The sequence below is a fragment of the Epinephelus moara genome, chromosome 3 (genome assembly GCF_006386435.1).
Source record: "Epinephelus moara isolate mb chromosome 3, YSFRI_EMoa_1.0, whole genome shotgun sequence".
In the NCBI taxonomy this organism is placed as follows: domain Eukaryota; kingdom Metazoa; phylum Chordata; class Actinopteri; order Perciformes; family Serranidae; genus Epinephelus; species Epinephelus moara.
In genome coordinates this window covers 14,502,791-14,517,624 of record NC_065508.1, presented here as the reverse complement: position 1 = coordinate 14,517,624, position 14,834 = coordinate 14,502,791, and the positions used below count along the sequence as shown (strand labels likewise).

Below are 14,834 nucleotides of genomic sequence, written 5' to 3'. Positions count from 1 at the left end.
GTAGCAGAAAAAGCCAAATCATTACATCTTTTATTTTATAGCTCCCAAGGTTTCCATGAAAGTGTGCTTGGATTGGCGTTTTCTTAGTGCAACCTCATGTTTGTCTTGCATATTTTTTCTTTCCAGCATGAAGAATCCATACCATACTGCTGTGGGTTTTTACATTTTAGAGTGTGTGGAGAATCAATGTCCTGCTCTCCTTCTTGTTCCCAGCCTCTGTGCGAGTCCTTTCCAGTCCAAGACTCCATTTAAAAACTACTTCCAGGCATATTTATGTACACTGTGCCCAACCCTTGCATTTTCATATAAACCTAACAAACACAATCATGTCTTCTTTGCTGCTATATCCGCAGGAGAGCACCCTTTCCCTCGCCTTTGTTTTCAGCAGCAGACTTTATTGGGGGGAAAAAATAGAGGTGACGATGAAGTCACCCTATGACCAGGTGGGCGGTCATGGGTGTTAAAGCCTCTTTAATTAGATTTAGTGAAAAGGATGGGGTCATCATTTTACAAATGTCTTTGTGTGTGTGTGAGCATGTCCATGTTCGTCTAGTTCTCATCAGCACAGGTGGCTAATCCATCATAGACAGTCAGAAAGATATGAGGAACACCCAGACATGTGCATAGATCCCAAAAGATAGTGCTAGTCTCAACACTGTACTCTGTAGGAAGTCCCAGCAATGATCTAAAATCCCCAGCTGTAAACACTGACCAAAGGAAGAGGTGCAGTATGACCCCTCAAAAACCACAACTGTCTAGCCATGTTACAACTCCAAACCCTAAAGGGGTTACTCCAATATTCCCATCTTTTAATTTCCTATAGGAGCAATAGGAGTCAAGGTGGTAGTGTTTCTGTCTCTCTGTCAATAGCCAGTAGATATAGTGTAATGGTGAAGACATGTGTTGGTGGGACGGAAGGAAGGTCATTGCCGGATGTCTGCTACGGTGGTCCTGTGCTCTGTGAGGCTCAGGGGCCAGGGCAAATTCACATGTAGGGAATAAAACTTATGATGATATCATTAAACAACAAGCAAAGACAGAAGAGATGTGTCTTTTATGTATTCTTTTTTGAGAAATTCCAGTTGAAAACACTATGGCCACACCAGTGGATGTATAGAGAGCAAACCCACATTCACTTCACACTGTAGAAGGGTATCTATCCATCTATATAAATGGGGACAATTAGACATTAGGGACACTATTGAACACTCTTCTTTCTATATCTATTACTTATTCAGTCTCTCTCGCAAACTCGGTGCTGTCTAGTTTTGAATGATGTCCAAGTGCTGCTTAGACAAAGATGGATAGTTTGTCGTGGCAAAGGGGCAAAAATGTGCCCGTCGACCCAGGTGTTTCGTTTCCATCAGTGTCCATCAATAAATACCTGTGAATGCTGCAGTCATTTGAGTGAATACCAATTGTAACTTTTCCCATTAAATAAAAAAGCCAGTTGTTAGCAGGTGTAAGTGTTTTTTTGTGCAGCGGTAAAAGGGGTTTGGTCACAAAAACATGGGAAAATAGGGTCCAGGTTAAAACATGTCAGTTACCCTTTAATCAAGAGAATAAAGTCTAATTTTACTAAGAATATTTTCAAGAATATTATCATTATATGAGTCATAATTTCTGGAACATCACCTTTTTCTCAAAATAGTTTAGTTTAGATTTACCACTTAAAGGTTTAGTGTGTAAGATTTAGGGGGATTTATTGACAGAAATGGTGTATAGTATAATATAATATTTATGTCTTTAGTGTATAATCACCTGAAAATAAGAATCATTATGTTTTTGATTACCCTAGCATGAGCCATTAACTTTATATCTACATGGGGAGCGGGTCCTCTTCAACAGTGATTGCTATGTTGCACTGCCGTGTTTCTACAGTAGCCCAGAATGGACAAACCAAATATTGGCTCTAGCTAGGGCCATTCCCGTTTTCACATTGGCAACTGTAGTTCTCCCACGTGCTCAACAGTTTCAGCTAACCTATCTTACCAGATTAGGTTATAACATGACAACTTTATTCTTGAAATCTCTTTTATCTGTCTTTCTGGTTGTCTTGATCTTTGTATATTGCATTGTGTATTATCACATAAAGCATTTCATCATATATTATTTCAGCTGAACACAGGAGAATATCCTTCTTTTCTTTTCATCAGTATTCACACAAAAAGAAAACTGAAACTAAAAGTTTCAAGGAAGTCAAACACTTGAGATATCTCACTGTTGCCTCATGAGAAAGACTGTACAACAGAGGGAGTGATGTCATCAGGCCTCCTGGATCTTGGCTCGCCTTCAAGGCTTCGAGATCTGAGGGAGAATGCTGCTTTTAACAAGCACCATAAACGCCACCAAACAATGTTATGGACCAGTGTAAAGCTTCAGTCAGAGGCAGGACCCTGGAGCGCAGACGACATTTCCCTTCTGTGTTTTGCAAGGAAATCTTTGTTGTATTATGGGATTTTTTTGTGTTTTAATAGATTAAGTCGGAGCATACAATATATATATTTGTGTGTGTGCGTGTGTGTGATCTTGTGTGTGTCTGTGGCAGTAGTAGAAAGACAGTTTAAAGGTAGATGAGATAAAAAAAAAAAGTCAAAGGTTAGGTCAAGACCTGTGTCTGTTGTGTGTCTTTGTATGAACAGTTTGAAGTCCTTTCTAGGAACTAAATGGAGTAAGGATTAATGTTAAGGTGTGTGCTTAAGTGGCTCTCCCAGTCTGTCAGTCTGCATCCTATTTAAATGCCAGTTTAAAACCAGTTTGACCTTCCAGCATTCATTAAAGTGCCTCTGTTAACCTCTGAACCAAACTCACAACCCCTGTCAAAACTCTCCTCTTTCCTAAAGGTTACCTGTCAGCTCCCTCCCTCTGTATCCATGGTTACTGCACCACCTATCCCTTTGCCCGTTTTTCGAACACACCATGGGGCAGATCTGTCCTTTTCTTACATACAGTATATCTGTGATCTATAAAAGTGAATTGCTCTCACAGATGCTCAGTTTTTATAGTACTCTGGAAACCATAACAAGTAGTGCTATGGTGTGTGTTATTATGACAAGTGCAGATGTATGGGCCTGTGAGGTGACTGTATTATGGGACATTATTGTGATAACAGAAAGACCCTCAGCTCATATATTATAATTATGACACATGTAGGTTTTCTTTCACGCAGATTTCAGGACCTGCTGTGCGTGTTGGTGGGATGCTTTTTGAAATCCTCATGTCTCACGGGCCGTTTGGCACCGGTGGACCGTCTATGTCTTACCTCATGTCTCTTCTCCCTCAGGTGTCAGCCACAGATGAGGATCGTGGTTCCTTTGGTGCTGTATCCTACGTCCTGGGTTCTGGCTCTGGAAGCGCAGCACCGACCCACTTTACCATAGACAAGGAGACTGGCCAGATTTGCACCAGCACAGCTCTCGACCGGGATGAGGGATTGGACAAGTTTGACTTGACCGTCACTGCAACAGATGGAGTAAGAACACTTTTATCCTAAAGTATATGGGAATAGCACATAGTAACGGTAGTTGTTATCTCTGTAACTCTGTCATCTTGTCAGACAAATCAATCCTAAAAGTGATAGTTTGACATTTTGGGAAATACACTTTGTTATTCTGTCTCTTGCTAAGCGTTAGATAGGAGGATCATTACAGCACCACTCTTATGTATGTACAATAAATATGAAGCTACTGCAGACTAGCGTAGTTTAGCACAAAAACTGGAAGAAGAGGAAAACATCTAGCCTAGAGAGGTAACACAACGCCCTGTTAGACCATAATCTGCCATTTTTATCTTCACCAGACATGAGCGTGGAGAAGATCATGTGTTTGGTTGTGTGAGAATGTGTGTATCTGTTTATCTATCTGTCTGTCCACAGCCAATCTTGCGTACTACTGGACCAATCAGCCTAATATTTTGTGCACATTTATGACTATATGCTCAAATACCTCTCGTGGTTGCAGTGTATCAAAATTGTTTTAAAAAATCTGTTTTATTGATTGTTTTATTCCATCATTGACTGCTGACTCCTCACTCCTCTTAGCCTGCAGGTAAAGGCTGGAGGTCACCAACAAAATCACGTAGCAAAAGCATAGAGCAACAGGCATTTCCGAATATTGTCTTTTGTAAAAGCAAGAAGCCTTACTGTCTGTTGCAGGCTACATTTTGGCCTGTGTCATGGCTCAAAATCGGACTAATTCCATGCCCGATATGTTATGATGCCAGTTAGGCACAATACAAGATGAAAAAAAACCCTGCTTTTATTATCTTTACTGTTATCTTGACTGTAAGGGAGCCAAGGAGGGATAATTCCAGTGGGCACAGCTGCATCACATGCTCTGTCCAGAGTGGCCAAGATCAGCTCTGGCAGATGCACCACAGCCAGAACATAGCCAACTGGTGAAGATCTGCACTCTAATGAGAGCACTTTTTAGTTGTACTTCCTATACAGATTAAACAAGCATGGTGGACTTTGTTACTCTCTGACAGAGCTCCTGATTCCAGTCTTTGAGCTAAGCTAAATGAACTGGCTGCTGGTAGCTTTGTGTTTTCTGTACAGACAAGAGAATGGCATTGATCTTATCCAGCACGCGACAAGAAAGCAAATAAGCCTATTTCCCCCAAAAATGTTCCTTTAACCTTTGCATCTTTTGTACAATCTAATTAATTAATTCATTCATTTCACATTAAGTACAATCTAATTAATCGTAACTGAAATACACTTCATAAGGAGAGCAAAACATCAACTACGACTGTAGTCAAAGCTCTAGTTCTTTGTGTAGCTCCATGACCAAACACATTGCCCGCTGAGAGTGCGATGCTCCGCCTGATCAAAGCTTCAAGCAGGAGGCAAATTAAAGATGTGTACAGCTGCACACAAATAAATCTGATCAAAGAGATATTCAGGACATGTTTGAAGAAGACAGCGTCCTGTCTCTTACTGTGTGTCTTCAAAAGAGTCAAGGGGAACTGCAACAGCATGGCAAAGCAATCAGAGCAAACATAGAGGGGGTGTAGGGAGGAAGAAAGGTAAAGAAGTAGGAAAACAGATCCATTTAAACAGTCAATTTAAATAACCTTTTTACTATAGCATGCCATTTAAGCTAAATACAATGCCTTACTTGACCACATTAACACACTCTTTGCTCTAGCCTCTTCCCAGTAGACCCATGTACATTTAAAGTATCAATCACATTGGATGCACTTAAATAGGCATTGAAATTCCATTTAAGGCACAATAAAGCATTCTCTTGTGTATACTTGGCTCACGTTAAGACATACACCACATGACCTTCGTTTTAAGTGTATTATCATACCTATTGTACATACTATTATTCTCTCTGTTTACCACTTTACAGGTAAAGATTGAATTCAGGTCTGTAATTTACAACGCAACCCCCACAATGCATCTTCTCTCCCACCCCCCGGCACATTCCCAGCTCTCTTCAGCTGGTGTCTGTTTCCTCCGTCTCGACTATCCTTGTTTTTAATGGTCTCATAAAACTAAGCCGGCAGATACGGTGTAATGAGTGCAAACTCTTCTCCTCGCTGACAAATGCATACAACGGTTGATTGGCTCCATATTTCAGAGATCGTCAACAGAGAACTCATCTTTCTGTGTTCTTTTAGAGCTGCTTCGTCTTTATAGTGCAACATAAATCTATTGTCAAAGTTTCATAACATGAAAGTCTGCGACTGTCGCTTTTTACCAAAGGATAGAAAACAAATTGAATGTTGTCTTTGGGGATATATAGTGCAGGAAGGGAGGGTGCAGTTAAACTAAAATAGCTATTCTTATGATTTAGCCTCTCTTTGTCTCAATAGTTAAGGTGCCTAATATCATTACAGCATTGGTGCTTGCAAATGTGACCTTGTGTAGTGTGCTAACATTATATTTTAATGCAAAATTTAAACTATATATTTTTTTTTCAGGGTGGCCTGAGCTCTGCAGCACGCGTGCGGGTCACGGTGATAGACATCAATGACAACCGACCCACCTTCTATCCAGTCCTCTACACAGTCAGTCTCAGTACCCATAGTGCCCCAGGAACCTCTGTCGTCAAGGTAACGGCGAATGACCCTGATGCTGGGGAGAACGGCAGGGTGACCTACCGCACAGTACCTGCAGGAGGCTCTGGCTTCTTCACCCTCAACAAAGACACGGGTATGTGTGTGGCACGTTGCTGTGGCATGTGATACAACTGTGTGTATGTGTTTATACTAACAAACAACAGATGAGCTATTGTGAAACTTGTCTGCTTTGGAGTGTTTAAAAGCCGAAAGGATATTGAGTAATTCATCTCATCTGCTCATGTCTTCTGCTCTACAGGTGTGATATCTCTATCACGCTCGCTCCATGGTAAAGCCAACACTGTAATCTCCATGGTGATATCAGCCGAGGACGGTGGTGGTCTGACGGCACCGGTCAATGCCAGGGTAAATGTGAGTGTGGTGGGAGGCTCAGTGGCGTCTCCCGTGTTCGACCAGGCCCAGTATTTCTTCACTGTATCTGAGGACGTCCTCAGGGGGACGGCAGTGGGAGTGGTCCGAGCTGCTACCAAGACAGGTGAGTGCGGCTGTACTCTGAAGTCCTCTCTTTTTCTTTCCTATACTATATGTGGATGTTTAATCTGCCTTTTGTTATATTAAACTTTGCTATGGGGAACCTGCTTTAGGTGCCTTACTGTATCTGGTTTCATCTTTCTGACAAGCACCAGGACAAAAATGCACTAATGGGCTGGAGAGTGTATGACGTCTTACCTCTCACCCAGGCAGTTGTACAAATACGCAAGCAACAAGAGCACACACTCCATTAAGATATCACATCCATCACACAGCGTGGGCTTCACTGGGGATTATTTTCACTGTGGCCAGACTTTTATTTTTCTCTCAGTGTTATTGATGGAGAAATGAATTTGGATGGGGCTGTAATTCCGAGTGGGAGTCAAAATGAAGTGTTCTCAGTGGTGCGGTGGACAGAGTAACACTTATCTCTGTCTGTGTAACTGCACGAGGCTTTCAGTGTTTCTATCCACTCACCCACTCTGAGTGAATCCAGCCCATCATTAACACTTAGATGAGATATTAGCTGAAATAAAAACAGCACATCCCTGTCTGCTGAAAGCGGATATGGATCTGTCATGTGAATTTTTCATGTGTCGGGTATTTATTTATTTAGCTAAGGACAGGTGGATATATATATATATATGTGCTGTTTCTCTGTGTCCTCCCTGCAGGTATTTCTAAGGATATCTTTTACTCCATCTCCTCCGGTGACCCTGATGGTTACTTCACAGTGGACAGTGCCTCTGGAACCATTCGCACTGCCCTTCCTCTGGACCACGAGACCTGCTCCAGTCTTGACCTGGAGATCCAGGCACGCTCTGGCTCTCCTCCAGCGTATGGAACCAGCCGGGTACGAATAACAATTTCAGACGTCAATGACAACGCCCCCACATTCCTCCCCTCTTCGTCAGAGTCCCTGCTTTTACCTGAGATCACCAAAATGGGGACAGTTATCTACAGCATCCAGGCCACCGACAAAGATTCTGGTCATAACGGTCAGCTCAGCTTTGACCTGGTCTCTGCTGGGGCGGCAGGCAGCAGTGGCCAGAGGACGTTTGGTGTTGACCGGGGCAGCGGGGAGGTACGTCTGATTGGGAGTCTGTCATACGAAAGTGTCCCACGCTATGACCTTCAGGTGGTTGCTAAGGATGGCGGAGCGCCTCAGCTTAGCTCCACCTTCACCCTTGTGGTCCACATCCAAGCGCAAGATGCACAAGGCCCCAACTTTGACACCCTGACATACCGAGTGGAGCTACGGGAAAACACACCGCTCAACACACGTTTCCTCCAGGTTCGAGCACTCAACAGAGAGGCTTCTGGGAATGGTGGAAGCTCTTCCTCATCCTCCTCCTCTATTTCCTACCGCCTTAGGCCTGATGGTGATGCTGCCGGCTTTGGCATCATGCCAGATAGTGGTTGGCTGTTTGTTCGCAGCTCTCTGGACCGAGAGGTCAAAGACATGTACCTGTTGACTGTGCTTGCCACTTCAGGCCCTGGAGGGGTGGGGAGGACAGGCAGTGCCACAGTCAGGGTGACGGTAACGGACGAGAATGACAATTCGCCAAGACTGAGCCAGGAGAGGGTGTTCCTGGCTGTCAGGGAGAACCTGTTGGCGGGGACCGGCTTTGGAAGGGTGTCGGCAACAGACAGAGACGCAGGACTAAACGCTCGGCTCACCTACAGGCTGCTGCACACCGACAGGCACTTTCAGATCAACTCACAAACAGGTGAAGATAAACGCCATAACTTTACTTTTATGTGAATTTAAGAACGCTAATAGTAACACTTGAAGCAGTTTGCTGTAATTGTGTTACACTGGCTGAAATGTGGTTACTCCATAAGTGGCACTAATGCCAGCTTGATTTCCCTTGAGGAATTAATGCTATGCTGTGTGTCAATTCAATTAACATGGTAATTATTGCCTAACTATTCCAAGTAATGCACACTGAGGCCCTCTCTCCTTTTCTTTTTCTTTAGGTGAGATCAGCACCCGTGTCGCCCTGGATAGAGAGCAGCAGTCAAGCTACCAGGTTGTTGTGGTCGTACAGGATGGGGGAACGCCTCCTCGCAGCGCCACCGGCACCGCTCACATCACTGTGCTGGACGAAAACGACCACGCCCCCAGTTTCACTCATGCCAGGCCGGACAGGGAGCTGCTCCATCAGGTGAGAATGAAGGGAGATGAGACAGGGCAGAGATAGTTATAAACATAATGGAAGTCTAACAACCCTTCTTCATTGTAGGTGATGGAGGGACTTCCATCTGGGACAGTCATAGGCACAGTGATGGCTAAAGACCCAGACGAGGGAGAGAATGGAACTATATACTACTCTTTATCAGGTGAGTGTCACTTCAGTTGTCAGTTACATTTCAACCAGCTTGTTCAAGTATGTAAATTTAGTGTTTCATCATCATTGCATACCTGAGCTGATATCCATATTTGTTGCATCCTCTGAAGGCGCCAGAGCAGAGCGTTTCACCCTCAACCCAACCAGTGGCGAGCTGAGAACCGCTTCTCCTCTTAGATGGGCCGAGCGTGCCGAGTACGCCTTCACTGTGACTGCTGCTGACCACGGCACACCAGGCCTCAGCTCCACCTGCAAGCTACGGATACAGGTAAACACAATCTGTACATTTTAATGTCCTCATCCATCATCCAGCTGCATGCACAAATGCCTACACATTTTCTGTGTCTTAAAAACATTTCTAAGCCATTGCACAATTAGACACAAAGGCCAGTCTAGTGGCCAAACCTAAAACTGTCACATCTACATATTACCTCAGTCCTTTTGCATTCCTTGCTGCGAGTAATTTCCTCAAACTGTGCACAAAGTGAACAGTATAACTGTCAGAGGAATTGGAAAAGGAGATAAATATGAGAAGGAGAGAAGCTGAACCTGTGCCTGTACAAACAAAAGCATCTATCCAATCAAGTGTGTGCGTTTCCTGCTCTAGAGGTTGGTGGGGTAACCAAAACCCAAGGTGAGAAACCCTGAGCTGCAGGAGGGAGCTGGTCTGGACTGAGTTATTGTCCTGAACTTTCTGTAAGAGGGTCAGTCCTGCATATCAACATACAATATCAGGAATTCAGCAGCAAGAGAAAAAAAACCCAGCCTGCCACAGAGGCATTTAGCCAGAAAAGGGTGGTGGTTTGCTTTGACTGTGGAGCTTTGAGCTCAGTGATTTTATGTGATGTGATTTCAGAAAGGAAAAGGATGCTAATTACAGTGGGAATGCTTGCCTTAGATTTCGCTTGCGCCCCGCTTGTGCGACACTGAGATTAGACAGAGGGGAAACAGGCACCTTGGAATCAAATGCTCCCATATGAGATTTGATGAGAGCCAGCTGCATCAAATCACACAGAGAGAAAGGGAATACACCACTGTACGGTAGCAGGCCGTGATACATACACGCATGCAAGCACACTCCCTGTAAGGAGACATTCAAACACTCTCATGAGGTAACATTTCCAGATAATGATTTTGAGATAACATTTCACATAGCTGTGGGTAAAGTCAGATACAGGGATATTGTTGTACACCACAAGTACCACAGTACACACTCTAGGCCAACCAAGGAAAAGTACAAATAGTACAGCACAGTTGCTGGCACCGTGTGGCAAAGCATCACATTCAAGATAACTGAAACACTGGGATGTGCTTGCGCAAATGACTTGCAGCACTTGTAGTCCTACGTTTCAACACTCGTGGCTTAAACAGACCACAAATCCCAGTTGAATGCACTGAATCGTTGCTAAATGCCACTTGGATTTTATAGTAAAATCACCACCCCACTTTGTGTCATGGTGATTGGCTTGCTGCATCACTGCAATGGAAAAAAGAGGACAAAAATAGGACATGGTTCACTTTTTGGGGACTGCCCATTCTTCCCACGGCCCAAAATTCTGAAGCCTCGCCAGTCCAAAAAATGTCCCATTAGACCGAAAGCCTATTTCTCCAACAGCCCGTTATCCCAAAAACAAAAGTTCATTTGTCCAAAGTCCCATTTCTCAGAAACGACACTCTGCAGTTACACAACCCAATTGCAAGAAAAAAAGGTTGCATTGTACGTTTCCGAAAACCACGGACACATTACATTTGTACATTATTTTGTCGCAGATATGTTGAAACTTTATGTTTCTCAACAACGCTTTGGGGAAACGTGGTTGGGTTTTTTGTTGTAGTTAGGAAATGATCATGCTTTGGTTTAAAACACCCATGTTCGGTAGCACAAAAGCGCTGGAAAACCTGGGATGGGTCGGTAAAAAACGCCTGGGTTCGTTGGCTCAAACGCGGCTTGGAAATGCCGAGACATGTTGGCAGAAACACCCAGGATTGGTGGCTTAAATGCTGTTGGGAAACTGAAACTAATTGGAGAGAACATGTATTTTTAGAGACATGGAACTTTGGAACAATGGACACTTGGTTTTGGGATAAGGGGCTGTCAGAGAAATGGGCTTTTGGTCCAGTGAGACATTTTTTGGGCTAATGAGGATTCAGTAGTTTGGGCTGTTGGAACAATGGCATGACATCCTGTTTTCTAGCTTTAAAAATTGGAGTCAGAAAAACGGACCCTTCCTATGACACATGTGGTTTGTAGTGCATTTTAGCTTCAGCAGCCTGTACACAGGGTTCAGTCTTTTTAGATAGCACGCGATGCTGTATTATGCACATTATCCACATCTCTTCCCTCCTCCTGTAAGTTTATCCTTGCTGCTCACGTTCCATAAAGACACTCGAAAGATGCAATTCATTGCAACAGATCTTGGTAGTGAAAGGTATGCCGTGTGTATGGATTTTTCGATGATGAAACCAGAGCTTGTTAAAATCTGCTTATGCTTGCTGTCTTCAGAGCTCTTTGATGTGTCCCAGAACAATATCGAACCCTGAAGCTGTTGCTCAGAGTGGCGAAAGCCCCCTTGGCACGCTCTTGTTTCCCATCTGACCAGACTGCAGCATATTAAAGCTGCACTTAATGCTCCGCATTATTTGAACTGGAATATTTACAGTTTTCCCTCACATTACACCCTTCATTATTTTGTCACAGGTCACACACTCTGACTCTCATCTTGAAGCCAGAAAGCCGCAGTGTTAAGATATTTACTGGAAGGATTGTGCATAATGTCTTCATGCACAATGAGAATGCCTGTGAGGGTTATTATAGTAATAGCAACAAAACAGAAACAGATTACAGCCCAAGGCTATGTTTAGGGATGGGCTGGGGTGAGAGCCATATAGCTTCATTGTCTGCAGAATACCCACGGAAATCAGATCCAGTAACATACACAGCATTCACCTTGACACTTTCATCCTATACTTGGTTGAAACAATACTATATATTGAAATGTTTTCCCCATTTTTATTCCACTCTCTTTGGGGATAAGTAAGTGGATGATTAAAGAAAAGAATTTCAAAGTGATTACTTGCATGACATGATCTAAATCACCATGATTAGGTGCAGAAATCCTGAGATTTAAATAAGCCTGTTTGACCCTAGTTTCCTTTCCGTCAGGTTCTCAGCTCTTCCAGGTCCAACTCAAAGCCCAACATGCTCTCCATGACCCTGAACACAGTCGAAGGAGCTGCTCCGGGCTCCATCATCGGCTCCGTCCGCCCGCATGACCAGCATGAATCTAACATACTTGAAGGCCAGGTGACCTACCTGGTGGTGGGAGGGACAGACCGAGATGGGACGTTCATGGTGGACCGCTTAAAGGGCGATGTGTACCTGGTGCGTGAGCTGGACTATGAGAAGGGGTCGAGGTACACGCTGCACATCGAGGTGTCGGACTTCTCCCAGGCATTTCCCAGCAGCCACCTGGTGCAGCTTCACATCAATGTGCAGGATAGCAATGACCATGCTCCCCAGTTCACAGAAGACCCTGTTACCATTGTGGTCCCAGAGAACATAGAGCCGGGGGCCTCCATATATACCTTCCAGGCTCAGGATCAGGTGGGAAACTGAAATCATTCTCTGCTTGACAAAAGTTAATCAATGATGGTTACCTGTGATATAGTTGTAACCAAACACTATAAATTAAACTAAAAATTGGTCATTTTCATTATTAATTAATCTGTTAATTATTTTTCAGATAAATCAATTAATTATTTACTCAAAAAAAAGTCAGAAAACAGAGAAAGAAGTCAAAGTGACGTCTTCACACAATGTCTCTTATTCCTATTTCATAGGATGGCAGTGGACCCAACAGTGAGCTGCGTTACTCCATCGAGCACTACTGGCCCGACACGCCTGACCTCCTGATCCTCGACCCCTCCAGCGGAGTCCTCACACTGGGGCAGAAGTTAGACCGTGAATCAACACCATCCCTCTACCTTGTGGTGCGGGCCACGGACCAGGCAGTGGATCATTCTCAGAGGCGCTGGGGTTCGGTCACTGCTCGGGTGTTTGTGACAGACGAAAATGACAACGCTCCGGTCTTCAGCTCTCCGTCTGCGGTCAGCGTCATGGAGGATCAGCCTGTAGGGTGAGCAGCCTTTGATGGCTTTCATTCATCAGGCTACAAATCAAGAACATCAAAGAAGCCTGTTAAAAAATAATCAAGTGCATTTACTTTTATGGCTCCAAGTTTGTCATGTTTGTTCTAATCTGACATCTTATTTGTAACTTTATTGACAGGTTTGTGATTTTGTACGTGATGGCTCGGGATGAAGATGAAGGAGAAAATGGCCGGGTGTCGTACAGGATCCAGGCAGGCAACAGCGCCGGCCGCTTCAGTCTGAACCCCAACACTGGTAAGAGTATTTATAGGGTTAGACACAACATCTAAAAATATCGTAACGTTCCAATAATATTATAGGGTCTGTGGAGACTGGGGATTTCCCATAAATACCCAATTTACACTCCATCAAAAGATGATTGGGGTAAGATTCACCACATCGTTTCATGCATTTACAGTCTGGATTTGAATGATTTAACACAGCGGGAGTAGTGCTGTATGTAGCCTTTTCTGGGAGGGTTTTTATGATTGATAGATAATCAGCATCCCACCCATAGAAGCCCCCTAGATGAACAAAACTTTCCACAAAATCGTAATTACCCACTGAAGTGCTGCGTCTACGGGGACTCAACTGCTAAAACACTCATAACCCTCATAACCCTCTTTACTAGATGGCCTTTCAGTGCCTTTGAGCAATATTTCACTTGAATAATGCCTCAGTGTTCTTTTCTTGATGGATTTCTTCATGGGAACCGAGCTTAATTTGGGCTAGGGATGAGGACGCCCTTTGATATCTTATATATGTGTATGTGTAATCTCTTCATCACCGGAGCTGGTTGGTGTGGGCGTGCTCAGCTCTGGCTGAGTTGGGATTAGGAACCGTAAAACAGACACTTAATGCAGCTTCCAGATGGAAGAAAGTCTTTACTTCATTACTGTCAAGTGTCTGGTGCATTAGCACGGCTTGATTTCACTTCTGGTTTGTTTCTCAGACTGTGTGGTGTTAAGCTTATGGTTAATAATAGCTGTAATAGCAGATTAGGATTGTTTTGCAAAGACATTTACCAAACTACCAGCCTGATGTGAGGGTATAATTTGCTTGATTATTGCTTATAAATTACATGCCTGCTCTGCCAGTATGGACTTTCTGTTATTTCCCATTACAGCTGCTTTACTGGTTGTTTTATTAACCGCTAATGTCTTTTATATGTCCGTTCATTTCTTCACAAGTAGCTTCAAAATTAGATCAAGGATTTTATTCATGCTGTTTGATAACATAGATATTAGGGCTGGGCAATATTATCTGTATCATGATATGAGACCAGATATTGTCTTCAATTTGGATATAATAATATCCTAAGTGTGGACTTTTCCTGATTTTGAGGGCTGCATTACAGTGAAGTGATATATTTTGTGAACTTACCAGACTGTTCTAGCTGTTCTAATATTTACTATACCCATTAAGACACATTACTGGTAATTATTAATCAAAAACTGTGTAATAGTCAACAGTAGTCAATCTTATGATATTGTCGCAATATCAGTATTGACATATTTGGACAAAAATGTGATATTTAATTTTATTACCAACCCTACAGAATATATATTTTCTTTTTCTATCATTGAAGCTGTGACAGACTTACAGTAGAGAAGTAAAACATCAAGTCAGACACCATTTTAATGAAGGCAGCATCACATCAAGTCAGGGATCGTCAGCGTTTTTCAGGCAACGGACCCCTCAGCACAAAGAGAGACGAAGCAGGGACCCCCAACTACAGATATTGTTTAAAAATGAGTTGCGCTTGAAATATTCTCT

General features: G+C 43.3%; 1 protein-coding gene across 1 annotated transcript in view; it reads left to right on the top strand.

The window, feature by feature from the left end:
* LOC126387371 (protocadherin-16-like) overlaps positions 1-14,834 on the top strand; it is a 95,708-nt gene that overhangs the window by 66,448 nt on the left and 14,426 nt on the right. Inside the window, exons 5-14 of the mRNA XM_050039902.1 lie at positions 3,284-3,472; positions 5,929-6,160; positions 6,326-6,562; positions 7,233-8,288; positions 8,539-8,726; positions 8,805-8,901; positions 9,020-9,177; positions 12,073-12,513; positions 12,750-13,045; positions 13,198-13,313. Of these exons, the coding sequence (XP_049895859.1) occupies positions 3,284-3,472; positions 5,929-6,160; positions 6,326-6,562; positions 7,233-8,288; positions 8,539-8,726; positions 8,805-8,901; positions 9,020-9,177; positions 12,073-12,513; positions 12,750-13,045; positions 13,198-13,313 (3,010 nt within the window). The remainder of the gene's footprint in view (positions 1-3,283; positions 3,473-5,928; positions 6,161-6,325; positions 6,563-7,232; positions 8,289-8,538; positions 8,727-8,804; positions 8,902-9,019; positions 9,178-12,072; positions 12,514-12,749; positions 13,046-13,197; positions 13,314-14,834) is intronic.